At 40.7% G+C, this 27,176-nt stretch overlaps 3 protein-coding genes across 3 annotated transcripts in view; 1 reads left to right on the top strand and 2 right to left on the bottom strand.

The window, feature by feature from the left end:
- LOC131692132 (5-hydroxytryptamine receptor-like) overlaps window positions 1-27,176 on the top strand; it is a 589,846-nt gene that overhangs the window by 192,716 nt on the left and 369,954 nt on the right. The window lies entirely within an intron of this gene.
- Window positions 10,868-11,446, bottom strand: LOC131688207 (uncharacterized). Its single transcript, XM_058972380.1, has one exon. The coding sequence runs from the start codon at window positions 11,444-11,446 to the stop codon at window positions 10,868-10,870; it is 579 nt and encodes a 192-aa protein (XP_058828363.1).
- LOC131688206 (uncharacterized) lies at window positions 15,798-16,388 on the bottom strand. Its single transcript, XM_058972378.1, has one exon. The coding sequence runs from the start codon at window positions 16,386-16,388 to the stop codon at window positions 15,798-15,800; it is 591 nt and encodes a 196-aa protein (XP_058828361.1).

The following is a 27,176-nucleotide window of genomic DNA, read 5'->3' as shown; positions in this document are numbered from 1 at the left end:
AAACACACCCACACGCAACTGGACCCCCTTGTCGATCATGGAAGCAAGTCCTTGCTGTTATGACAGCTGATTATTGGTCACAACATAATTGGGCCATCATGGTACTGCTGATGCTGATTTTCTTGCCACAGGAACAGTTCCCTTACCAAACCATTTGTTTCGAAAACCAAACTTTATTCTGCTAGAAACCTTGATCAGTAGCCTTTTAAAATTCGAGTCCCTGGATTTATTTGCAATTCGTTTTCACATAAGCTTCATCGTCGATCCAGACACATCCATCAAATTCGTCAGCACCAAGCCGTACAGCTAACTGGTCCGGGTACTGACCGGTTTCTGTTGTTTGGGGCTACTGCTAGGTTGTTTCTTTGCTCTTGGACATTTGTAGGTTTCTCGAAGACGGATTCGCCAAACAGTTCAGTGTTCTGTTTTTTTTTCGCCATAATGGCATAGATTTTTAACGAATAAACCAAAAATCAATTGTCTTAAGTGACATCCTTGTGAGAAACATATAGGCATTTCAACTAAGATTGATCCCGAATACTAACCCTTCTAAGACTGCGTTAAGATACTAAATTTCAATCAACTACAGTCAACGAGCGAGCAACGACGATCCTCAACAGACTGACATTTATTGAATGTGGTTGAATCACCACTTGTACTTGGACTCGTGCTAGTTAGTTTTCTGGTTTCGTTTTCTGTGGTTTTCCTGAAAATACTTGCTTCAATATGCTGGGACGACCTTAAGGCACGAGATAAAATTGTTAATTTTACGGAAATCTGCTTTTCGTGGAACGAGGAATTCGACCACATCACAGAAATGCAAAGGATGTCAATTTAAAGGATGACTTTGGCCGAATAGAAGCCCACCGACTGACAGGTACTTTATTTGTAATGGTACCTAGATCTTCGAGTTGCTTCTCAGTTTAGCAACAAATCAGGAGTCATTCAAGGAAGCACAAGGATGGGCACAAGGATGCAGAATTTATATGTAGTGTTGGGTCAGAAAAATTGACCCATTACAACAAACATAATTTCTATTTGTGTAATCAGTCAAAGTAAATTGAAAATTCATTGAAATGTTGAAATGACTCATAATAATGATAAGAAAGCAAGTATTCCATTTGATGTACTGCCGAGGAAAGATAAATAAACAAAAAAAAAACAACGAAATGAGAACAAACTTTGATATCCTATTTGGCAATCATAACCGGAATTTAATTAACATTTAAATTTGAAGCTAATTTTAACCCTTTCATGCCCAACTTTTTTCTCGTGCATGTAGGGTTTTAAAACTATTTTTTCTTGAAAACGGTGGTGTCAAGAAACACGAAAAGCTTTTTTTCATAAAGGTGCTTCTCTCGCAGTGCTAGCAGCTGCTAAATTTTTACCTTCCAATGCTCAATACAATTCTCCCAGAATATTTACGATAGTCCAATTGCGTGGAAAATGTAGCCAAAGACAATCTAAATTGATAAGTTTTGTCAATTTTCAATAATATTGCAATATAAGGAAGATATATTAACAATTCATTTTCCGTAGTCAACGTAAACTGTTCCTGGCAGCACTGCTCCATCGAAATCCAATCAGACTAATTGCAATAACTTCTAGAGTTCTAGAGCTGGTCCTTGAAACTATTAATAATCAAATCAACGGCAATAATCACATTTATTATCCTTACTTGTTTTCGCGAGCAAATTTTGCCTTAATCAAAAGTTATAGCTGTTTAAAAACGTTGTTATCCACAAACAACATGGGCATGAATGGGTTAAAATGTTATTTCGTTTTTCTGTAAATGCTTTCTGATTATACATCGCTAACAGGCCTGCTATAATGAAACCCTTTATGTCACCCATCGTATCCTGATTGGTTGCGAAAAAAATCTACTATTTTTCGTTTCCAAGATGGCTGCTTATTGAGGCATTCACAGTTAAACCTTAATCCATCTTGTTGACTCTAAATGCGAAATGAAAAACCTAATTTAGTTGAGTTACACTATGAAAAAAAAAATCCAATCATGAATTTATGAAAAAATTACTATTTCGTGATCTGAACTATCTACGAAGATCGTAACCAAGTTCCGGAAATTATGAATGATAAACTTCGTATTCATGAGGCTATTTATTTTTGCCCTAAAACTAGTTCGAGAATTTTTGGTTGTATTACTGTGGTTATTCCCTGGATATGTTTAGTTTTTGTTACGATTTATGTTCATGATTGCGGGATACACTGGTTTGTTTAAACTATATCAACTAAAGAGCCGACAGTTAAACAATGTTTATGATTTCAGGAGCATAGGTGCGATTTTCGTTCTTTCTCATCTCGTTTAACTGATATTTTATTCATTTGTTTGCGATCGGATTTTTCTAGCAGAGTAGCGTGATTTATGTTCATAATTTCATAACCTTACTCGCGGTTTTTGTAATTTCTATCCACGAGCATGATTTCAGGATCTTAGTCACCATTTTTGATATTCTAGTCACGAGTAGTGTGGTGTGGCTGCAGGATTGAAATCACGATTTTCGAAATTTCCATTCACGTTATATTTTAGGCACGATTAAAGCGATTCATGTTCATAATTTCAGGAGCTTGGTCACGATTTTTGGCTTTCTCATATAGAAAAGTTATGCAATCGATCCATAACATACTTTGAAAAGCGTGCTGGTAAGGAAGTGGGGGATAATTAATCGGAGGGGGAGGATACGTCGGGAACAACCTAACGTATTTTTGGTATATAGGTGGATGAAGCGAATGCGGGTGTGAGGTTGGTCTGAGAGGGAAAGGTGAGAGAGTTAGTGAGGGGTGTGAGAGGAAGGAGTAAGAGGGATGGATGGAGAGTGCAACACCCAACTTCATATTATACCTTCGATTTGAGACTAGGTTAGTGATAATTGATATAGTCATCACCGAAGTAGCTTTGGTTCTGGAATGTGTCCGGAACCCAGGAATTATCGATAGTGGAGAATATATTCCAGGAATTTTTAATTCACCATCAGTGGTCTAGGCCAGTTTGTAAAAATCGGTAGTTCGGTGGAAAATAGGACAGTAACTTGAGAACTTGTCGAGTTCCCCGGGGGCCAATGTGGTCAAAGCTATTTCGATTGGTCATATAGTGATAAAGACCCGCTAATCCAAGTAATGTTGAATCCATTTATATCTGAATTACATCATTCGGACACCATGACTTTACCAGTTTATATGGAGATTTACTGTGTGACCGTACTTTTCAACTAGTAACTCCGGAACCGGAAGTCGGATCAACTAAAAAATCAATAGCAGCTTATGGGAGCGTTATACCGTTCATTTGAAAGTGTGCAAATCGGTTTAACCATAACACACAGCGCACACACATTCATACATACATACACACACACATTTTGCGATCTCGACGAAGTGAATCGAATGGTATAAGAGAATCGGCCTTGCAGGCCCCGGTTAAGTCAAGTCGAAATTTCGACCGATTGCATAACCTTTCCAAAAAGTCCCAAAAAATCCCAATTTTTCTCAAATTTTTTTTCGGGATAACATAAAATCTCGACGTTTCATGCATTTTAAAGAAATTTGGAATCAAAAACACGAATTCGATTTCTGCGATATCATGTTTCGGAAATTTTAGTCCCGGCTTATGTTTATTTCTATTATTTCTTATATGACCGCACGATTCATTCTATATTTCCGGAACCATTTAACCGATGCGTACAAAATTTCATAGCAGTCTGTCGAAATGATGTACATAATGTTGATAATCATTTGAGACTAAGTGTGTTAAAATCTGCCCAACCATCTCCGAGAACCTAATATAAGTTTATTAAAGGCTCATTAAAGGCTTATTAAAGTGCTCAAACCGAAAGTAATTTTGTTTTGGGACAGGTCAGGGCTAAATACATTTGTCCCAGGAAAGGCCTAAAGGAGTGACATTAACCCTCTTAGCCAAGTCACATTCAACGATTTATCAAACCCCCATCAAATTGTAATAGTCGTTACGGTTGTCCACGTTTTCTTCCTTATTCAAGGTTCAAAAATATTCGATCATTAAAAAAATAATTTATTTGCCGTATAATTTTGAATTATCTTCATTTTGTATGCTGCACAGCTTGGCCGCTTTAATGAATGTATCACATGCTACATGTGCCACAAACATTAATATTGACATGAAAAATTGTAGGCGAACGTCTGCAATTTTCCAGTGCCTCTACATGTATTGGATGTGTAGGTGTAAACTAGTCTAGACTAGACAACCCGAATGTAATTTTGTTTTACGATTTCGGAAATAAAGCAACAATGTACCTCTTGTGTAATTAGTGCAATTAGTAGTTAGTATCTAAATTTTGCTATGCCTACATTATCCTAAACTATAAACTAACTGTTATACGCTTATCGTCTAAAAGAAAAAGGAGCATCTCTAATTGTTATCACATACACTGATTGTATGATAGCGAAGTAGTATGCAGATCCGAACGATAGTAGGTAGAAGATAGTAGGAAAATTTTCTGGCCTCTCAGTAGCCAACCGATTGCCTTTAAATAAACACGGCCTCTACACGCGCATCTTTTGCAATAAATCTGTGTATTGTTTAGCTTCAATAAAGTGATTATTATTCGGAACGTTATTCGGAAGTGGTACTTTTTTTTCGGAACCGAATTTCACCTATGAACTAGGATACAATTTTGGAAGGAAGTGGGACACTTTGGAGAAGGAACATCTACAGGAAAGGAAAGGATTGAACATCAGGGAACAGTGTAAGAAAGGCCTACAGATCAGTAAAGGTAGAAAAGGAGGTAACGCTGGATTTGGAATTGTTGGAAGTTAATGCCAATGGTGTTTGGGGAGTTTTAATTCGACCCACGAACCGCGATCCAACATAAGGATTTATTTATAATTCAGTATGTAAGAAAAAAAACCTGTTTTAATCCACCTAGTGGTGCAATTGTGCCTTTCTCATTTGTCCAAACTACGATTCCATGGCTGGTTATGTTCAATACAATGGTAGAAATGTATATTACATATTCAGTACGATTTGCACATAGTGTATACAATGGATCGACAGCCACGATTTTGAGATACTATGTGTCGACACTGAAACATTGCTTGAAACCAGCGGCGAATCAAGGAGGAAGATCCGTTAAGAAATTTTAAACTAGTTATAATTTTAAAGTAGCAACCCCTTACTGCATATTCCTACCTAAGCCTAAACAAGCCTAAAAAAATTAGGCTTGACGATTTTTAGAGCGATTGCATAACCTTTCTATATGAGAAAGGCAAAAATGTGCCAATGCACAGTGGGACGAGCCCGGACTTATGTCCATATATGAATGTTATGCGATATTCTCGCTAGTATTTTTCTCCTATCAGCTGAGCCATCAGAGACATTTTTAAGAGATTTTAAGTGATTTGAACGTAAAATGAATTTTTGGCAGCTTTTTTAAGGGCGTAATTCAAGTGTTTTTTGCATAATTTGACCATAGGAACTACATCCGGTTATTTTCATTTTTCAAAGAAATGGTTGATTTTATGCATTGCATTACTTAACCAAAATTATCCGTGTGATAAAATTACATCGTAAAATCGCCAAAAATAAGTCACTAGTTGGTTTAGTTAGTGTTTAGATAACTGTTTGTCATTAATTTTTATTGAATTCAAACTTCCAATGCGATAACAGCAACGACGCCCGTGAATGCCCGCGATCACACTATACTCATTCGAAAGCTTTTAATTTTCTCTTTAAAATGAGTATATGCTAGTTTTGCGAAAACTTGCGAAAGGCAGTCAAAATTTAAAAAAAACTGTGAATGGAGACGCATGGTTATTACTGATATTGAATTTGAATAATCACTTTATAGCAAGAATAATGACACGAATACAAGCACAACGTTCAAATAGCATTTATAGCATGATCTACAAGGGTTTTACTAGTGATCAGGACTAAGGAGCCAAGTGGGAAGAATGTTTTTTTAGATGTTAGAGGTATTAAGACTGATTGAAAATCAGAAAATATTTATAACCATCTGAAATGGGGTATAAAATGTTTTTGGAACTATTTCTTGCTAACTTGCGCCATAACTATCAAATAGAGTGAACGCAGTTGAGTTCTAGTCATTTGGTGAGACTATTTTGATCCGAATTTGCATAGCACTGATATAGCTTAAGGGTAGGAGATATTATCCAAATAAAGTAAGACCATTTTTAAATGAACCATATACACGAAAAAAGGGTTTTGGATTTACTTTCATTTATGATATGAAATAAGCAATCTAAGTAACTTAAAACACACCTACGAAAAAAATCGTTCATAATCTTATTGATTAGTGAATGTAAATAAACATTCGACTAAGATGTTCAATTTTTGAAAATGATAGAAAATGTAGCTTTCATATCAAGTAACCCACTAACGAAATAAATGTTCCAAAATTAGTCGAACACATTCGTAAAAACAAAATAGTCATTTCTGAAGCCCCATAATGAGATGTCAATTAATTCGTTTCAATATGGAAAATAAATTCCAAAATTACTATTGAAAAAAATCATTATAAAAGACAAAATACTTACTTTTGAGCCACTCTAATAAGTAGTAAAGCTAATTTCTAAATTTTTGAACCTTCACAACAAAATAATTTTATTGAGCCACTCTAACGTATAATGAATTTTTTTTTACATGTGTTAATATCAAAAACGATTTAGCACACGAAAATTAATATACACAAATTTTAAGAATGATTTCGAAAAAAAAACATTTTTGAGGGGGGAATGAATAGTAAACGCTTATTTTTGAAATGTTTTAATATCAAAACCGAATTCAGCGTACCAAAATTACAAAAAATCGTCCTATTTAAACAGATACGGCAAAGTTTGGACTTTAGTCCACCTTTTGTTCTCAGTGCAATGTCACAAAAGTCAACTTTCGTCAAAAAATTTTTTTGAGATTACATCAAATCTCAACGTTTCATGCCTTTTAAAGTCATTTGGCATCCTAAATACAAAGTCGATTTTGAATTTTTACCTTACTCCCCCCTTTGAGAATTTTTCATTTTAGTTTATATGGGAATTTGCTGTGTGATCGCACTCTTCAACCCGTAACTTCGGAACCAGAAGTCCAATCAACAAAAAAATCAATAGCAGCCGATTGGAAGGTTGCACCTTTCATTTTAGTTTAAGTTTGTGCAAATAGGTCCAGCCATCTCTGAGAAACAGAGGTGACATTATTTTCACATACACACATACACTCACAGATATTATCCGATCTCGACGAAATGAGTCGAATGGCATATGTCATTCGGCCCTCCGGGCCGGGATTAGGTTGCCGATTTTTAGAGCGATTGCATAACCTTTCTATATGAGAAAGGCAAAAAGTGTTTAATATAACATTTCACTCTTAAGGGGGTGGACGTAGCGTAGTTGGTAAATCGATTGCCTTGTACGCAGCGCACCTGGGTTCGAGTCTCGACCCCGCACATAGGGTTAGAAATTTTTCATAAGAGATTTTTCTAACCCGAAGAGGCGAAACCTCTCTATAATCGAAATAAAAAAAAACATTTCACTAAGTCGCTCAAAAACAGTGCTTTTCTAAAACCTCAATATCAAAAAAAACAAAGTCGTAGTCCTACGTCAAAAATTCGAATCACAGTTGCCTGCCCCGAAACTAAACAGTAGGAAATGTAACTAACAAGCGCTAGTTCACCAAACCATGCCTGATTCTGTTGTAGCATAGAGTCATATCTAACACCTAATAAGTTTGGGCAAATTAAATTACTGTTAACATTTTATGTAAGAAGAGAAACATAGCAACAAGAGAAAATGCACGTATACAATTAAGGAAGATGTATTCACGACGAACGTATAGATTGATTCCGAAATTGCAATTAATTCGGTCAAGACTCGGAATATCAAATGGATTAGATTGCGACAATTCGATAAATAATTATTAAATGACATATACTACCCATGATCGCATAGTTTTCTGCGTAGTAACTGTATGATTGGCTTTTTTGAATCGAATGCAAATTAAAATATTTTATTTAATTAAAAAAAGGAAAGCAACGAGTGAATAATAGCATCAATAAAGTCCAAAAGTTTTCTGTTCAGAGGCTACACGCCTTGGATTTTCGGTACCGTTCAAAAACTTAACGACCCAGAACCAAGCGTCCCGGAATTTACACTTCCTATGACAATCATAAATCGAACGGAATAATGGCTCCATACCCATAAGAAGATACAATTCAGCTTACGACCAAGCCAAACGTTCCGGTAACATCCTGCTGAACTTGAAAGGCCCAAAATTGTATCTCATATACAACACACAGACACACACACATCCAACAATGACCGAACTTCTCGCACTAACTAGCTTCCCAAGTTTTGCCACAATCTCACGGAAACTTTCCCTCGCCCGAAGATCACAAGTTATAAGTTCAAATCAGTGAACCCCCACAACAGCCGAAGGGAAATCCGTCCCGTTCTTATTGTTCCGCTTCCACTGTATACCAAGTTGCAACTCTTGAGGCGCTACGAAATGGAGAAAGAATGACCTCTTTGTAGCTTCATCCGCCAGCAGCTGGCCAGGCCGGCAGAAGAGCCCAAGCAGAAGCAGTTAATTTAATTTCGTCCCAAACCGACGACGGTCCTAATATTCAATTGGGGTACATCCTGCTCTGAATTCGAGTTGAACAGAACGTGGGTGGAAACCGGCACAGGTTCAGTGCCTTTCTTCCGTTTTTTTTTTGTAAACAACTCTAGGCGTGAAAGTCGCCGAGAAAATTCACTCCCAAAACACAAGTGCCATCGTTGCCAGAGTGGAAAAAGGAAACGGAACAGGCAAACTTTCGTGTTGAAGTACCACTCGCACGCACAACATTTGGGCGGTGTTGTTTGCAAAAGTTTCGGCCCACCAATTTTAATCTGCTGGGGGTTTTGTTTGCAAGCGAAAGGTTCAAGCGATGGTGAAGCAGATTTGGATTCACAAGAAACATTCCCATACACGAGCTGTAAATGTTTTGAGATGATGGGACGGAACCGAAAGGAAACAATTTTCATATTTTTCGGTTACCTTGCAACGTTTCACCATTTACTTATCGGCTTAGGCTCAAATTGCAGCCTAAAAGCGGTTCCTAATTTATTGAAAAGATCACTTAGTCTGAACTGCAATGAAAAGAAAAGCGGTACTTAAGATCCTGTTAAGAGCAAACTCAAAGTTACTGTTACGACTTGGGGGGAAATCTCGGATCGAACTGTGTGAACCCCTTGCGAAAAGTTGCTCATTTGAGACCCCATTAGGAAACCGCAGAGAACATTTGGGAAAGGAAGAAAAAAGGCTTTTATGTTCCCCATTGAAACGGCACTTTCACCTCATTTGCCTGGAAGGTAACCGCAGGGGGAAAATTTCCATAACAGAGGCGATGTTCTGGGCGACAGCAGAAGTCAAGTTGATTCCTCTTGTCGCGCAGGGCATAGTGTGAACCCGCCGGATGGGAGGCGAAACGGAAATTAAATCATAACAGCCGTTTCAGTTGCCTATTTCGATTGCATACAGCTCTATAGCTAACGGACGGTACTGGGGTGGTTGTGACATTTTTGGGGACTTGGAAAAATCGCTGTTGAAATCTAATGTGTGTTCCGAAACTGGATGAGGTTGTAACCCTAACTGCCATCAGCTCATATATTTACACAGAAGTAAGAGTTATAACCTGATTCAGTTTCGCCTGAAGCAAAAAACTACATATGGTTTGACTCGAATGGAAAGTGTGGAAAGTTTTTGCATAAGTCCATAGCAAAATTATACGAGAAATTGGTGAAAAAACTGTAACATCTAACTACATGCTATGTGAGCCACCCCCGTTCCTGCACGTGCTCACAACGTGCGAAATATGGGTTGCACAGAGAAAAAAAGTAACCAATTATGATCTGAAAACGGAACCACAGCGGTCTCTCCCAGCGTAGAACAGGACCCGGGGCAGCTGGTCGTTTCCTTTTGCAAACCGACAACAAAGGCAATTTTCCTCCCCCCCGAACACCCATAAACACACACACACACACCCAGTACAACGCAGCGGTTCGCTAGCCCCGAAGGGTGTAGATCCGGGTGGTACAATCGCAGCGAGTTCGCCCGCACGGCGATTCCAATTTGAACGGGGTGCTGCCCCCATTGCGGCTGATGGTAACATCAGGCGCAGCAACATTCAGGAGGCGGAAGACAAAAGTAACCACTGTGCTAACTGCTGTTTGGATGATGTCCGTTCAGGCCGCGGGAAATGGAACAGTTCATTCGACGATGCTGTTGTTAGAATGGTGAATAAAGGGTGAAAGCTTTCGTTGTTTTTGGATGTGTTGGTGATGGAACGTCTGAAAATGTTACGATTCATCTTAAGAAATTTTCTTTTGGAATTATAAAAGCTGTTTATGTACCGCAAAAACACACGTACAATATTGTTTTTATTTAGTTTAGTCCATGGCACCTAAAGATTCAGAAGAATGCATTTCTTGTATGAATTTCAGGATAACAAAACTCTGCTAAGGGCTTAATTTTATTCATTTACCTTTTTCTTTCTTTGTAGCGATATAGCGGGCACCTTTACGAGTACTTTATCGTTCATTCAAACACTCCATGTAATGTTTTATAATTTTTAAATGCAATAAATAATTAATTGAGCTTGAGCTCGTCCGACACAAACTCCCCCCCCCCCCCCCGCTCCCTCCCCCTGGTTGCAGCACCGTTGCTGGCCAGGCCTGATTTTGCGTTCCAGGCTAGAAGAAGCAACAAGAAAGAGAAGGCATGCTAGTCCGATACTTGTTATTGCAAGAAGCTCTATTACTACCTGTGGGTTGGTGAATGACTTTACCTTCCCCTTGGCAATTTTTATGTATCCTACACGCAAAAAAGTTATTCCCAAAATCGATTGGACAAGTATTGCGTTGACCATTTGGCCCAGATGTGCTGTAGAAACTCTTGTGCTTGTTGCCATCGAGATAGCCGGCTTGCTGGAACCTCCTTCAGTGCTGGCTCGGGTACTACCGTCAGCGGCCGTTGTATTAAAAAATGCGCCGGTGTTAACGCCTCGAAATCTGATGGGTCGTTGCTCAGCGGAGTGAGAGGCCTTGAATTTAAACATGACTCTATTTGCACAAATACCGTTTGCAGTTCATCCGGACACAAAATCTTCAATCCGATCGTCCTTTGGAGATGCTGTTTCATCGATTTGACAGCAGCCTCCCAGAAGCCGCCAAAGTTAGGAGTTTTTGCTGGAATGAACCGGAATTCCATGACGGAATCTGCAACTTCGGAAATGATCGACTGTTGTGATTGTTGCGACAGAAAGGTTTGGCGGAGCTCGTCTAGTTCACGTTTTGCCCCCACGAAGTTACTGCCGTCATCACACATGATGATCGTTGATTTGCCACGTCTGCCCACAAATCGTTTCAGAGCGGCTAAAAATCCTGACGTCGTCAGATCTGCGACCATTTCGATATGGATCACTAAACACACAAATATGGCAGTGTAATATTTCACAGGAATTCGTTGGCGATTAGGGTATTTGATGAAGAACGGACCACAGTAGTCTACCCCAGCACGGAGGAAAGGCGGAGCTGGGGTCACACTGCCATCAATTGTTCGTGAACCGTCGGTTTGTTGCGAAAGCAGGTTACACAACGGTGTATTGTCTGCCGGGCAAGACTACGTATGCTGAGCGGCCAAAATCGGTCACGAACGCTGCCAATGAGCAGTTGCTGACCGGCATGTAACAATTTGTAGTGATAATGAAGCATTACTAGTGACGTAAACGGATGATTTTTATCCAACACTATCGGATGCTTTCTCTGGATTGAAACTAGAGAATTCACCAGTCTACCACCGTCGCGAACTATACCATCCAGCATTATCGGATGAAGAGTGTTAATGCGAGACATCGACTTAACTTGACCCTCTCGTTGCAAATCCTTTAGTTCCTGTTCGAAGCATTCCCATTGAGCGAGTTTCACAAGATGAAGTAGAGCTGATTCTCGTTCTGCATAGGTTAGAATCCCAGACCTTCGATTGTTGTGAGTCCTTTCCCGACCAGGAGAAAATAACTGGGCAATAACCCGAGCATACTATTTTTTGGTATTCATACCAAAACTTAGTATTAATTGAATATTATACCTCATTGAGGTATTAAGCAGGTATTGAAGAAACATTTTTCAATACCTGCTTAATACCTCAATGAGGTATGATACTTTATTTTAGTATTATTTATGTATTCCAGTTATTTTTATAAATACCAAACCAATACCTTATTGAATACATCCATAGAGTGAATTTTATTATTGGAAGGTTGAAAAATGTTTTATTATTATTCAAGTATTATAATAACTCGTTTCATTATCAAATAGTTATTTGTAGAACATGTCTGTGTTATTCTTTTTTGGTATTTTACCTCTTATGTAGAGCTCATCTATACCATATTGTGGTAAACAGTCGTTGGTATTGATACCTAAATTTAGTATTTCGCAGCTATTTTCTCCTGCTCGGGTTGTTGCGCGTTGTGCTTCCATCTGAGAAGCCAGGCAGTGATTCTCACTAGATTTGTCAGCGATGATCTGAGGCTGAAGATTTCGTTCGGCGGAGACATATTGACTACCACGGACACAGCCGAATTTTCTCCAGCACAGTCGACACCTGCCACGGTTAGGTGTACATTTTCTGGCCAACTGTCTTCGTTTCCTCGCATCCACGGTGCTCCATTCCACCATAGGGGTTCTTCGTTCAGCTGATCCGCTGTAACGCCACGAGATAGTACATCTGCTGGGTTTTCTGTGCCTGGTACATGACTCCACACGCCACCTCGAGTAGCATGTTGTATTTCCGATATTCTGTTCGCAACGAATTGCTGCCACCGTGATGGACTCGATGACAACCAATATCGGACTATCATAGAGTCGGTCCAGAAGTATGGTCGAGCAGTTATTTTCAGACTGGTAACCACCTTTTCATAAAGATGAGCGAGTAATAGTGCGGACGACAGTTCTAATCGCGGAATCGACTGTTTCCTTTTCCGTTTCTTTAAGTCTTCAAGCGGTGCAACCCTTGATTTTGCCACTAGCAAGTGGGACGTGACACTTTCATCGAAATGCTTGCAGCGCAGGTAAATACATGCTCCGTAGGCCTTAATAGAGGCATCATAAAACCCGTGCAATTGCAATGACAGACAATCCTTGCTGAAAGCGACTCAACGTAGAACTTGCAGATTCACTAAGCTATCCAGACTTCTCCGAAAGTTGCTCCATTGCTTTTGCAAGTCTTCAGCAAGAGCATCGTCCCAAGTCTTCTGTCTCCAGAGGGATTGGACGAATATTTTTACTGTGCTGACTACTGGGCTGACTAGTCCAAGCGGGTCGAATATTCGGGCCAAATCTGATAGAACAGTTCGTTTACAAATTTCAGAATGATTCCAGGTAGGAACCTTGAGTTTGAAGCTGTCTACCCTAGGCTCCCATACAAGTCCTAGTGTCTCTATTGTAGCACTGGAGTCGTCTAACTCGAATGATGTACGATCACAGTCGTCGGGTATTTGCTGCAGGATGGCAGCACAGTTTGAGCTCCACTTTCGAAGCATGAATCCACCTCCACTGAGAAGCGTTTGAATATCAGCACAAAGTTGAACACCTTTCTCGATGCTATCAACGCCAGACATCATGTCGTCGGCATAAAAGTCTTTTGCTAACACCTTTGCCGCCTCCGGGAACCTATCTCCATCAAGTTCCGCCAATCGTCGCAAACACTTCGTTGCGAGGTCGGGAGCTCAAAAACACGAATGAACTCATTCGGAGTGTTTCTCCAGAAGATGCGTTGTAACTGACAGTCGTTGGGTTGGACTTGTACCATTCGATACATTTTCTCAATGTCTGCGACTACTGCATATCGGAACCACATGACTATTGAAACGAGATCATCCTGTACAGTCGGTCCTACCATTAGCGCATCGTTTAAGGAAATTGCGCTACTAGTCGAGCACGAAGCATCGAACACCACGCGCAACTTGGTGGTCGTACTGTCAGGTTTGAGTACACAATGATGTGGAATATAGTACTGCTGTGTTGTAGACTCCTCGTCGTCTAGTACTTCCCTCATGTGGCCGAGGCGATGAAACTCCTCGATAAACTGGGAATACATCAATTTGGTATCAGCATCACCTACTAGACGTCTTTCCAAGGCAAGGAAGCGCTTGAGCGCTGTGTTTTTTGAATCACCAAGCCGAGCAATAAGGTAATCTTTCTTGGGCAACAAAACGGCGAACCGCCCGCTAGAATCACGCACAGTTGTGCGGTCGAAGTAGACTTCACAGGCGAATTCCTCAACGGAATGGATACTATTAGAACGGCAGGTTTCTAGCTCCCAGAATTTGGTTAACAAGTCATTAACTCGTTCGCTACATGCACTTGCTACCCATGCCCTGGAATGGTTCGATACATTTGGAATTCTACCACAGATTATCCATCCGAACTCTGTATTTTGCATAGCAGGACCGTCTTCTCCGAGCTTGAACTTATCCGCCGTCAACACGTCGAAGAATAATCCAGCCCCGATTATTATATCGATCGATCCTGGCTCAAAGTAATTCGGATCGGCTAAAATCACTTTTTGGGGAAGTGCCAAACTGCTAATATTGATCTTCGTGGTTGGCAGGTCCTGAGTGACTTGCGGTAGCACGTAGAAAGTCTCCTCCTCCACAAAACCAGACACTCGGGATCGGATACGAGCAACGACAGACTGTTTACATTTCTTCGTGGCTTGGCCAATTCCACTTATCGAAAGAATTTCTCGAGACCGTTTGAACCTAAACTGTTGCGACAGATTTTCTGACATGAAACAGAACTGAGAGCCGCTATCAAGCAAAGCTCTAGCTAGGGTAGAATTTTCATAGTGGTCTTCAAGTATCACGAGTGCGGTTGCAAGCACGTTCGTGATGCCTTGGTTTCACTAGCGGAGAGGACTGCGTTGTGGCTGTGTTTGTATTGGGTGGCTTTTGAACTTATCTACTTGAAGTAGCAACTGAGAAGGAATTTGTGTTGGGTTGATTGGATGGTTGTTAAAGAGTTTGTGTTGGTGTCTGTGTGTATGAGGTTGAGGGTGTCTGGGTCGAATGTGGGTTTTGCGAGTTCGGCTGCCAATGCGGTAGCTTATTCGATTGTGCAGCTGATGAATTGCTTCCAGTCTGGCTTGAACCTTGATGCAGCATCGTGTGGTGTCGTTGTCCACACAATCGACAGGAACTGCGAGAGCATGGTTTGGAAATGTGACCTCGAGATAGACAGTTAAAGCACAGTCGACCAGTTTTCACCGCGTTTCTTCTCTCCTCTATCTTCATGGATTTGAACTTCTTACACTGGAAACTTTGATGTTGAGACTCGCCGCAGAATGGACACGCTGTTTGAGTTGACCCTGTATAGCTATTGAACGCCCGTGATGTCTTCTTGGGTTCATGTTGCTGGTAACTGGATCGTTCGGGAGTAACGGATTGTAGAACAATAAAGTGGTTTTTAAGAAACTCCAACATGGCGGTATATCTGGGCACTTCTTGTGATCGGTGTTCTGTTTCCCACAAGCGTAGTGTTGTTGTGTCCAGCTTACTCGCTAGTATATGTGCCAATATTGTACTCCATTCGAATGTATTTTCACCCAGCTTGTGCAGCAGCTGCAAATGCTTATCGAAATCATTTATCACATGGTTCAATCATTCAAAACTCTCCCTTTTCATAGGCTCGATCGATAGCAGCGCGTCGAGATGAGATTTTACAAGAAGTTTTTTGTTTTCATACCGGGACTCCAACGACTTTCAAGCTATCGAATAGTTCGCCGCTGACAGTTCTATCGATCCAATTTCTTGCAGAGCTTTTCCTGACAAAGACGTGCGAAGGTAGGTGAATTTGTCAATCTCAGTGAGCTGTGCGTTGTCTGAAAGCAGATACTTAAAGGTGTCCCTGAAGGTGATCCAATCTCTCAAGTGTCCACCGAATGTAGGAAGCTTCAGCTCTGGGAGTTTTACACGCATCATTGATAGAGAAGAGCCCTGCTGGTTGGTTGATTCGACAGGCACCACACTGGAACTCGATCCGGAGGGAATCATTAGACCTTGCATCGATTGCTTTATTGCGAAGTACTCATTGATGAAGTCTTTCAGAACCTTTTCATTCTCTTTCACCTTCTTTGCCTTCGTTCTCGCCGTCCTAACAGCATGATCTTCTTCAGATTCATCAGGATCCACGAAATCTTCGTCAAAATCTGTATCCTCCAATATCAGGTCGATGCGCATTCCTGATTCACAGAATAAATCGTAGATTTCATCCAGTTTCTGAATTCGTGCTGCCAAAGATCCCTTATCGAGGTGCTCTTGGTAGTTTCGAACGAAGTCCTTCATCACGTCCATCACATTTCACAATTGCCGTTCTTGCTTGGATAGTCGTAGCAGCTCGTCATTAGACATTTTGCACCTTTCTAATCACACCGCACTATTCACAATTTGACGACCGACTGATATAACCGAAAACCGCTCGCAAATTGACAGAACCCACCGACTGACAGACAGTGCTGTAGTTGCGGTTAGTCACGGTTAGTCGGCGACTAATCAGCTCCTGGAACCGAAAAAAAATATTTTTTGAGCCAAAAAAAAAATTCCGTTGGCCTTATCATTCTGGAAGGCAAATTTAATGATCCCAGCTACTTGGAATTTTGTGAATCTATTCAAACTCGTAGGGTATTGTCAAACTCCCTGCCGCGCTAGTATGATATTTTCATAACTCACATGGCGATCCCAGACTGTATGGGCCACTGGTATGATATGCTCATAGGATACTCTCAGATACTTGAAAGCACTAGTATGATATTCCCACACCTCGCAGAGCGTTTCAACATTAGTTTGATACTTACAAGTCACGCAAGGCGCTCTCAGATTCTCTCGGACGATAGTCTGATGTTCCCATCGCTTGCAGGGCGCTTCCACACTCTCTGGGGCGCCAATATGATATTTGCAAAACTCATAGGACGCTAGTATGATATTCCGATAGCTCGCAGGGTGCTCTCAGACTCGCAGGGGCACTAGTTTGTCATTTTCAAAGCTCTCAGGGCGCTCTCAAGCTCTTCAGGGTGCTAGTATGATATTCACAAAACTCTCTAATATGTTATCTTAATTTGCCGGGCGCTTACAAATTCTCTGGGGCGCTAGTCTAATATTCTCATAGATTGCAGGGCGCTCTTAGATTCTCTCGAGCGCTTTTACGATATTCACTTAATTCGCAGGGCGCTCTCAAACTTGCTAGGGAGCTAGTCTAATATTCTCATAGTTCGTAGGGCGCTCTAAGATTCTCTGGAGCGCTAGTATAATATTACCATAGCTCGGAGAGCGCTTCCGCAATCGCTGGGGTGCTTTTCACAACCCACAGGGCGCTAATATGACTCTATGGGGCGCCAGTATGATATTCGCAGGGTGTTCTCAGACTCGCAAAGGCACTAGTTTGTCATTTTCAAAGCTCGCAGGGCGCTCCGAGACCCTATGGGGTGCTATTGTGATATCCACATAGCTCGGAGAGCGCTTCCACACTCGCTGGGGTGCTATTACGATATTCTCATAGCTCGCTGGGCGCTCTCAGTCTCTCCAGGGCGCTAGTATGACTCTATGGGGCGCAAGTATGGTATTGACATAGCTCGCAGGTTCTCTAGAGCGCCAGCATAACATTCCCATAGCACGCTGGGCGCTCTCAAACTCTCTAGGGTAGCCTTATATTCTCATCGCTCGCAGGGCGCTCTCAGATTCTCTCTGGCGCCAGTATGATATTTCCATAGCTCGCAGGGCGCTAATCTGACATTCCCACAGTTTGTAGGGCGCTTTCAGATTCTCTGGGGTGCCAGTATGATATTCCCATAGCTCGGAGAATGCTTTCATACTCGCTAGAGCCCCAGTATGATATATAATATCATAGCTCACAAGACGCTCTCAAGCTCTTCAGGGCGCTAGTATGATATTCACAGAGCTCGCAGGGCGCTCTCAGAATCCCTTGAGCACCAGCATGATATTCCTCGCAGGGCGCTCTCAAACTCTCTAGGATATTATGAAACTCTCATCGTCCGCAGGGCGCTCTCAGATTCTTCTCTTTTGGACTCTCTGGGGCGCTACATGATACTCGGAGAACGCATCCTTGGTCGCTGGGGCGCTAGTATAATATTCTCATAGCTCGCAGATCGATTTCAAGCTTTCTAGGGCGCTAATATGATTATAGGGCACTAATAAAATATTAACATAGCTCGCGAGGAGCTCTCAGATTCACTCGAGCGCCAACATGATATTCCCATAGCTCGCAGGACGCTCTCGAACTCTCTTGGGCGCTAGTTCGATGTTCTCTTAGTTTGCAGGGCGCTCACGAATTTTCTGGAGCGCTAGCATAAACACTCTCAAACTCACTAGGGTGCTAGTTCGATATTCTCATAGCTCTCTAGGGCGCTAGTATAACTGTATGGGGAGCTAGTATGGTATTCCCATAGCTCGCAGGGCGCTCTCAGATTCTCTCGAGCGTCAGTATGATATTCCAATAGCTCGCAGAGCGCGCCCAAACTCTTCAGGCGGTAGTTCGATATTTTCATAGTTCGCAGGGCGCTCACAGCTTCTTTGGGGCGTTAGTCTAATATTCCTATAGTTCGCAGTGCGCTCTCGGATTCTCTGGGGCGCCAGTACGATATTCTCATAGCTCGCATGGCACTCCAAAACTTACCAGGGCGCTAGTTTAATATTCTCATAGCTCCAGACCGATTTCAAACTCTCTAGGGCGTTAGTATGGCTCTATTGGGCGCTAGTATGATATTCCCATTGCTCGCAGGGCGCTCTCAGATTCTCTCTGGCGCAAGCATTTTGTTCCCATAGCTCGTAGGGTAATCTCAAACTCTTGAGAGCGCTAGTCTGATATTATCATTGTTCGCTGGGCGCTTTCGGACTCTCTAAAATGCCAGTATGATATTCCCATAGCTCGGAGAGCGCTTTGACAGTCGCTGACGCGCTAGTATGGTATTCTTATAGCTCGCAGGGCGCTAGTATGGCTACATGGGGTGCTAGAATGATATTCACATATCTCGCAGCCAGCATATCATGGCGCTCTCAGATTCTCTCGAGCGCCAGCATGATATTCCCATAGCTCGTAGGGCACTTTCGAACTCACTAGGGGCTAGTTTGATATTTTCATTGTTCGTAGGGCGCTTTCAGACTCTCTGGGCTGCTCGTATGATATTCCCATAGCTCGGAGAGCGCTTCCATGCTCGTTAGGGCGCTAGTATAATATTCTCATAGCTCGCAAATCGATTTCAAGCTCTCTAGGGCGCTAGTATGACTATAGGGCGCTAGTATGATATTCGCATAGCGCGCGAGGCGCTCTCAGATTCTCTCGAGCGCCAGCATGATATTCCCATAGCTCGCAGGGTGCTCTCAAACTCTGTAGGGTAGTCTGATATTCTCATAGTTTGCAGGGCGCTCTCAGATTCTCTGGGGCGCCAGTGTGATATTCCCATAGCTCGCCGGGTACTTTAAAACTCACATTGGCGCTAGTCTGATATTCTCATAGCCCGCAGTACGCTCCGAGACCCTATGGGGTGCTATTGTGATATCCACATAGCTTGGAGAGCGCTTCCACGCTGGGGTGTTATAATGATATTCTCATAGCTCGCTAGACGCTCTCAGGCTATCTAGGGCGCTAGTATGACTCTATAGGGCGCAAGTATGATATTCACATAGCTCGTAGGGCGCACTTTGATTCTCTCGAGCGCCAGCATAACATTCCCATAGCACGCTGGGCGCTCTCAAACTCTCTAGATTAGCTTTATATTCTCAGCGCTCGCATGGCGCTCTCAGATTCCCTCTGGCGCCAGTATAATATTTCCATAGCTCGCAGGGCGCTCCCAAACTCGCTAGGGCGCTAATCTGACATTCCCATAGTTCGTAAGGTGCTGTCAGATTCTCTGGGGTACCAGTATCATATTCCCATAGTTCGAAGAGTGATTCCATGCTCGCTAGGGCCTCAGTGTGATACGTAGTATCATAGCTCACAGGGCGCTCTCAAGCTCTTCAGGGCGCTAAGATGATATTCACAAAACTCTCTATGTTACTAGTCTAACGTTATCTTAATTTGCCGGGCGCTTACAAATTCTCTGGGGCGCTAGTCTAATATTCTCATAGATTGCAGGGCGCTCTTAGATTCTCTCGAGCGCTTTTACGATATTCACATAATTCGCAGGGCGCTCTCAAACTCGCTATTCTAATATTCTCATAGTTCGTAGGGCGCTCTAAGATTCTATGGAGCGCTAGTATAATATTCCCATAGCTCGGAGAGCGCTTCCGCACTCGATGGGGTGCTTTTCACAGCTCACAGGGCGCTAATATGACTCTATGGGGCGCCAGTATGATATTCACATTGCTCGCAGGGCGCTCTCAGAGTATCTCGGGCATCGCATAGGTCGCAGGGCTGTCTTAAACTCCCTAGGGCGCAAGTCCGATATTCTCATAGTTCGCACGGCGCTCCGAGACTTTAAGATTTTCTAGAGCGCTAGAATGATATTCCCATAGCTCGGAGAGCGCTTCCGCACTTGCTTTGGTGCTTCTCATAGCTCACAGGGTGCTCTAAAGCTCCCTATGGTGCTAATATGACCCTATGAGGCGCCAGCATGATATTCACATTGCTCGCAGGGCGCTTTCAGTCTCTCGGGCACCAGTTTAATATTCGCATAGGTCGCAGGGCTCTCTTTAACTCCCTAGGGCGCAAGTCCGATATTCTCATAGTTCGCACGGCGCTTCGAGACTCTATGGGGCGCTAGTATGATATTCACATATCTCGCTGGGCGCTCTTCGATTCTCTGGGACACTAGTATGATATTACCATAGCTCGCAGGGCGCATTCAAACTCTCTAGATTACTAGTCTGATGTTCTCTTAGTTTACTGGGCACCTACAAATTCTCTGGGGCGCTAGTTTAATATTCTCATGGATTGCAGGGTGCTCTTAGATTCTCTCGAGTGCTTTTACCATTTTCACATAGTTCGCAGGGTGCTCTTAAACTCGCTAGGGCGCTAGTCTAATATTCTCATAGTTCGTAGGGCGCTGTAAGATTCTCTGGAGTACTAGTATGATATTCTTATAGCTCGGAGAGCGCTTCCGCACTCGCTTGGGTGCTTCTCATAGCTCACAGCGACTATATGGGACGCCAGCATGATATTCATATTGCTCGCAGGGCGCTCTCAGAATCTCTCGGGCACCAGTTTGATATTCGCATAGGTCGCAGGGCTCTCTTAAACTACCTAGGGCGCAAGTCCGATATTCTCATAGTTCGCACGGCACTCCGAGACTGTATTGGGCGCTAGTATGAATTTCCCATATATTGCAGAGCGCTTCCACACTCGCTGGAGTATGATATTCCCATGGCTCGTCTGGCAATTAGATAGGTGGGCAATAAACTTTCCAAATTTACAAGGCGCTTTCAACCGGTTTCAGTATCTTTGGGGCGCATATAAATGAGTATTTAAGATTATGAGGCGGTAATAATCTATCCTAAGTTGCAGGGCGTTTTCAGGCTCTATGGGTCAGTAGTATGAGTATGTTGAGCTAACGGGTAGGTAGTATGCTCATGGGGCGTTATGCGAATAGTCTATCCTAACTTGCCGGGCGCTTTCAGATTTTCTGGGGCGCATATACTGTATCTCTTTGGGGCGTTGGTATGAGTATTTGAGCTCATGAGATGGTAGTGGATAGTCTATCCTAACTCGTAGGGCGCTTCCAAGCTCTCTGAGGTGCATATGGCGTATTTCTGTGGTATATTTTCTAGCTCAGGCGCAATGAAAAATCAAACTGATTAAAAAGAATTCTTGTTAGGTGCTTTTATGGTGTTCATAGTGAATAGTTTGAATGTTTGTGGGGGCAGTAGATGATACGCTAGCCAAACACGCAGGGTACAAATAAACTGATTCAACCATCATGTAGGTTTGTCGTGCACTTTTATAAACATACTGTAAATGCTTTTAAAATTTAATCATTGGCTTGCGTGTAACACCCGTTTTTTGTGCGAATTTTAATACTGTACTGACGAATGAAGCCATCATATTGATAACGATTTTAACGCAATCCATTTTTTGCATACCGAGGTATTAATAAAATTTACTTGAACCTTTATTATGTGATTAATAAAGACCATGTCTTAGCCCCTCCACTAAATCGCTCAAAAAGCTTTGATTTTTTTTGTTAATTGTAGAAGATCATGTCTCTTAAGGCACGCATCTGCTCTCATTGCATAATCACTGATACACTGATTTCAAAATATCCCTTTTTCAAAACAACTTTAATGATGAATACAATAATTACTCATCTGTCAAACGTTCTATCATATCATTTATGTGTTGTATACCATGTAAAAATATATGTATTAATAATATTCTTTAACCCTCAGAAAGGCAAGTGGTCTCAGAGGCACGGCTGGTTACAATAATTATCCTCTAATTTGAATAAACTTGTAATTATGAACAGAAATGATGGAGCTTTTTCTGGGCTTTCAATTCTCTCACTGATAGAAAGCCAAAAAAGACTTAATATCACCGGGTCTTAGGAGCAATGCTTGTTGAAGCCACGATTTTAGCTTGCCTTTTTGAGGATTAAGACCGTCCAAAGAAAAAATAGACTGCACAATGATGCGTGGGCGGCACTTGAAAACTTAATTTGCTGTAATGAACACATAAAAAAGGAGAGTAAACTGGCTTGAGCTATTTTAGCTTTAAAAAAAATCGCAATATAAAAAAACGAGAGAAAACATAGATTTGAACTCACGTCCTTTAAGTTGATCTGCTATAACGTTACTAAATAAACTATATATACATTTCGAAATCGACACAATATAGCCCATCAAGTAAAGTATGAAAGTATTTTATCATTCATTCATTTCAGGTGTTCGGCAAGGGAGAGCTGAATAGTAACAGCAACTAAAGAATACGAAAGTTTAGCAACTTTGATAACCATTGAAGTATCTAGTTATTCAAACGAGAAGACGCGACAATTGCCGATGATCAGCAGTTCTATCAACTTCCTAACACTTTGTGATGATGTAATATTGTAACTTACAACTTGTAAGGCAATGCAGCAATGTTGTTCTTACAGAATAGTTTTGTCTCTTACTGGCTCGATCGACAGTCACTCGGTTTTCATGTTTTCTCGAGCATCTGATGCTTAGAGCACTTGTCAATTTTTCCCATTGTTACAACGTCTTTCGTTGCGATTTTAAGTTCCAATTCTGGGTGTTCAACATATTGAATGTAAAATGAATTCTAGGAAAAATATATCCAGTATATCCATCTACAAGAAGGCCCACTACCATTACTTTTACAAAGGGTAAATTGCCTATTTTCACCCTATTAAGGAAGGTACCTCACTAATTCATTAATTACTCGGCCTACAATCGATGGAATGCGTATGAATTGGCGTCAAGAGCTTTGCTTCGTTGATTAGAATCAATCTAATAACACAAATGCCCTGAAAACAATGAAATGCTCGTGTTTGAGCGCAACGAAAATTCGGATTTAGTGCCTCAATTGTCGCCCAATGCGTTGAACAAAGATGGCAAATGGAAACATGGTGAAAATAAGCTCATTACCCTATAAGTTAATGGTATGGTAACGGGGCGTTGGAGCGGGACAGAACGGTTCGAACGGTACTTATTAGAGACAGCAACGCTATGTTCGCGCTAAAATTATAAAGGTGAGGGCGATTGAATCCCATTAACGACCAACAATTTTTTTTTTTAATTTAATTTTTTTTCAGGGTGAATAGGCAATTTTGTTACCCTAAAGGGTGAATTTTTAGTCGGTTTGATCGTATCTCTAATCGTTTCTGCAGAATTCCACAAATGGCGCGCAGTATCTCAAAAGGTAGACAATCAGTGTTTGCTTCTAGTAACGTTAGGAGAAAGGTGACTTTTTTAGCCTCACAAAATCATGTTCTATAAAATCATTTTTACTGACTGATTCTATTTAATAAGCCAATTGTTATTTGGAATATTAAATACGACCTAGGTCTACTATTTCGATACTGCAGACTAATTATTGTGATATGACAATCTGATAAAATTAGAAGTTAACAAAAAGAATACTGGGCAAATTCGAAAAATTAGATTCCTCAAAGTACAATGTCAGTCAATTAGATCAGTTTGAAGGTATTTGTAATTAATAAACAATTTCGCAAATGCAAAAATATATTACATAACATCACATTAATATATTGACTTGCGGTTTGAATATTGAAAAAATCATAATTTTGTTATAAAGCCCTAAAGCTTTGGCGGTCTGAGGGAGTGGGAGCTAGAAAACTGGAATTTGTGCTTTTAATCAAACAAAACATTACGCTGCTCACTACACTACAGTGATTAAATCATGACAATATTTTAACCGATTTGGTTAACCCAACATTTTTTCATACATAGAATCTCGACATCAACATACCATGATCAGCCTCTTCATGACTTTACAAGTGTTCTCAACAAATTCCTTTGTTGGTATTAGAATTAGCTACAACTTTACTGAATAGAGTAAGTCTCTATTTGAATTTGTTTGGAATCGAAAAAAACGCGTTTGGAAATAACGAAAATTTTCCGAACTAACCGCAAAACCAATGGTTTAGACGCTATTAATACAGAGCATAAAAATAACATTTTAAAACTCAACACTGTTTATGTTCACTAACCAACCAAAAGTTTACAATTTCGTTTACCATAAGCAATTTCGAAAAAATATTATTCTGCTTAAAATTTCAGATATAGTATCTCAGAGCTAATGAGTATTCAATAGAAAATTCAGCCAAACTGCAGCAAGTTCTACTGCCCATGATCACAAATCATTTAGATAAAAATTAATAATCCTAAATATACGACAAATATGTGATCATGAGCAGTATATTGCAGGTGAGTAAGTTTGGCGATATCTGTCATTAAATACCAGAAAGACAGAGTCTGCGGACCTGGAGCGCATTTTGATTGAACCCAAAAATGTTTGAACGGAGCATCCAGCGATAATGATAGTAATACCAAATACAAATTCACAAAACATATTTGTATTTGGTAATACCATCATAAACCTAAAAGCTTAGAATATAACTTTGTCAAAAATGCAATAAAGCGTGCAACACACCAGAAATAACAGATATGCCATAACCGGGAACTTTCCCTTATTAATTAATACTATCGATTCCGCTCACAGGCAGCAAAAAAATCAAGAGCCAAAACTAATACCCTTCAAATCTGGCTGTTTATGACGATAACATCTGAACATTAAGGCCACTTATGTTGCTATGCTAGTTGCATCAGTCATTTTACATCAATTTGAAAGAAACCTGTAAATTTTCATTGAATCTGATGTAGTAAAACGTGTCGTTCAAATATATCTAACAAAAAGCATCTTTCAAATATAACATCGCGATATGAACATCATATCGTAATTAGAAAACTACTCCGTAGCGCGTTTTCGAACCATACCGTACCAACAGACAGTCACTTGGTTGAAATATAACATACGTGAACTTCTTCTGAGTGCCATAAGTTCACCGAGTTACGACTAGTAATTTTAGGGGAATTACGAATAAAACCGATCCCCTGCGACTTTCTCCATAAATACATTTTTTCTTCATTTTATTATGACAGGTTATTATTTGTACGATTATGTACAGCATTTGAAGACAAATTAAACTTTCATTAGTACGTCAAATGTCACAAAAAAACAAAACAAACGACAGCAATGTTAATCGTCCGGATGTTAGATTTTACTGGTGGATGTTATGGTTTTAATCAAATTAACGCTCTAGTTCCCAACACCGCCTCTAGGCGGTCTCTTTAAAAATCTAAATAAAACTACTAAAACATGATTGTCTGTTGTCATCCGCACTAGTATTTCTTCCCAACGCTCACACCTAGAGGGTAATCATTGTGCTTGTGGAAAAGGTTACCATGACATTGAGCATGTTGTTTGGTCCTGCACTGAATATCGTGAAGCCAGATCACAATTAGTAGATTCTTTACAAGTCCGAGGAAGACCAATCCATGTTCCTGTTAGAGACATCCTGGCGTATCGCGATCCTCTATACATGGAACTTATCTATCATTTTCTAAAAACAGCGTCTGTCAAAATTTAATTAAATTCGTCTCCTCATACTCTCATCCAAGGCTAATCATTCACCAATTAAAGTGTCCTAGAATATTTAGTTTTTAAATTTAGACAATAACAGAAAAAAAAGTAAATAAATACACCCGAAAATACTAGATCAGTATGAAATACAACAATGTAAGGAAAAAAGCAAACAATAAAGTGATTTCAGTGTTAGTTTTAGACAAAGTACTAGTATAGTTAAAATTAGTCTTAAGGATTTTTGTAACGTGCTATGTAAAAAAAGAAACTGGCGTAAAAAGCTTTTGCAAATGCCGTGTCAAATAAACGTATGGAAAAAAAAAACGCTCACACCTTTCATACACACACATTGTTTGAATAATCGTAGCTTTCTGTTAAAGAAAATTGAAGCTGAAAGTGTTTGTGTTTAGTGGTAATCTTCATTAAACAAATTTTAACTATTTTTGGAAATTTTAACAACAATTTTTTTTTTGGGTAGCCTGTAGCATTTTACTTTTTTTGTTTTGCTGAGCTGTAACAAAAACATGCTATCGTCGAAAGCAATCATCCCTGCAAAGTTAGGCTCCATTTAGAAAGTTCCATCTGGTGATTAGGAACCATTCATAAATTACGTAACGCGTTTAGGGGGGTACGAAAAGTTGTGACATATGGGGGAGAGGGAGTAAGCCAGATCGTTACGAAACAATTTTTTTTTTCGAGGAATTTGTTACGTAATAGGGGAGGGGGGATAGAGAAATTTATGACAACTTGTTACATGGGGGGAGGAAGGAGACCATTTTGGGCAATTTTTGCGTTACGTAATTTATGAATGGTCCTTTACCTATCATTGAGAATGGCATTGGCTTTAAATTTCCAAGCACAAACGTGATTGGAACACTTCAGTGAACCACCTGTTTCTTCTCTTTTTTCTTTTAGACAATACGGTGCACATGCGCCGGGCATGTCATGCTTGTGGATAAGGGCCATTAATAAATTACGTAACGTAGAAATTGCCAAAAATTGACTCCCCCCATGTAACAAATTGTCACAAATGT

Source organism: Topomyia yanbarensis, chromosome 3 (assembly GCF_030247195.1).
Source record: "Topomyia yanbarensis strain Yona2022 chromosome 3, ASM3024719v1, whole genome shotgun sequence".
In the NCBI taxonomy this organism is placed as follows: Eukaryota; Metazoa; Arthropoda; class Insecta; order Diptera; family Culicidae; genus Topomyia; species Topomyia yanbarensis.
Note: the sequence above shows the minus strand (reverse complement) of the source record. Positions and strands in the feature narration are given on the sequence as shown.

What these genes read in the sequence shown, in the direction of transcription:
- LOC131688207 (XM_058972380.1), bottom strand. Translation starts at nt 11,446, where the DNA reads ATGGTCGCAGATCTGACGACGTCAGGATTTTTAGCCGCTCTGAAACGA.
- LOC131688206 (XM_058972378.1), bottom strand. Translation starts at nt 16,388, where the DNA reads ATGGACGTGATGAAGGACTTCGTTCGAAACTACCAAGAGCACCTCGAT.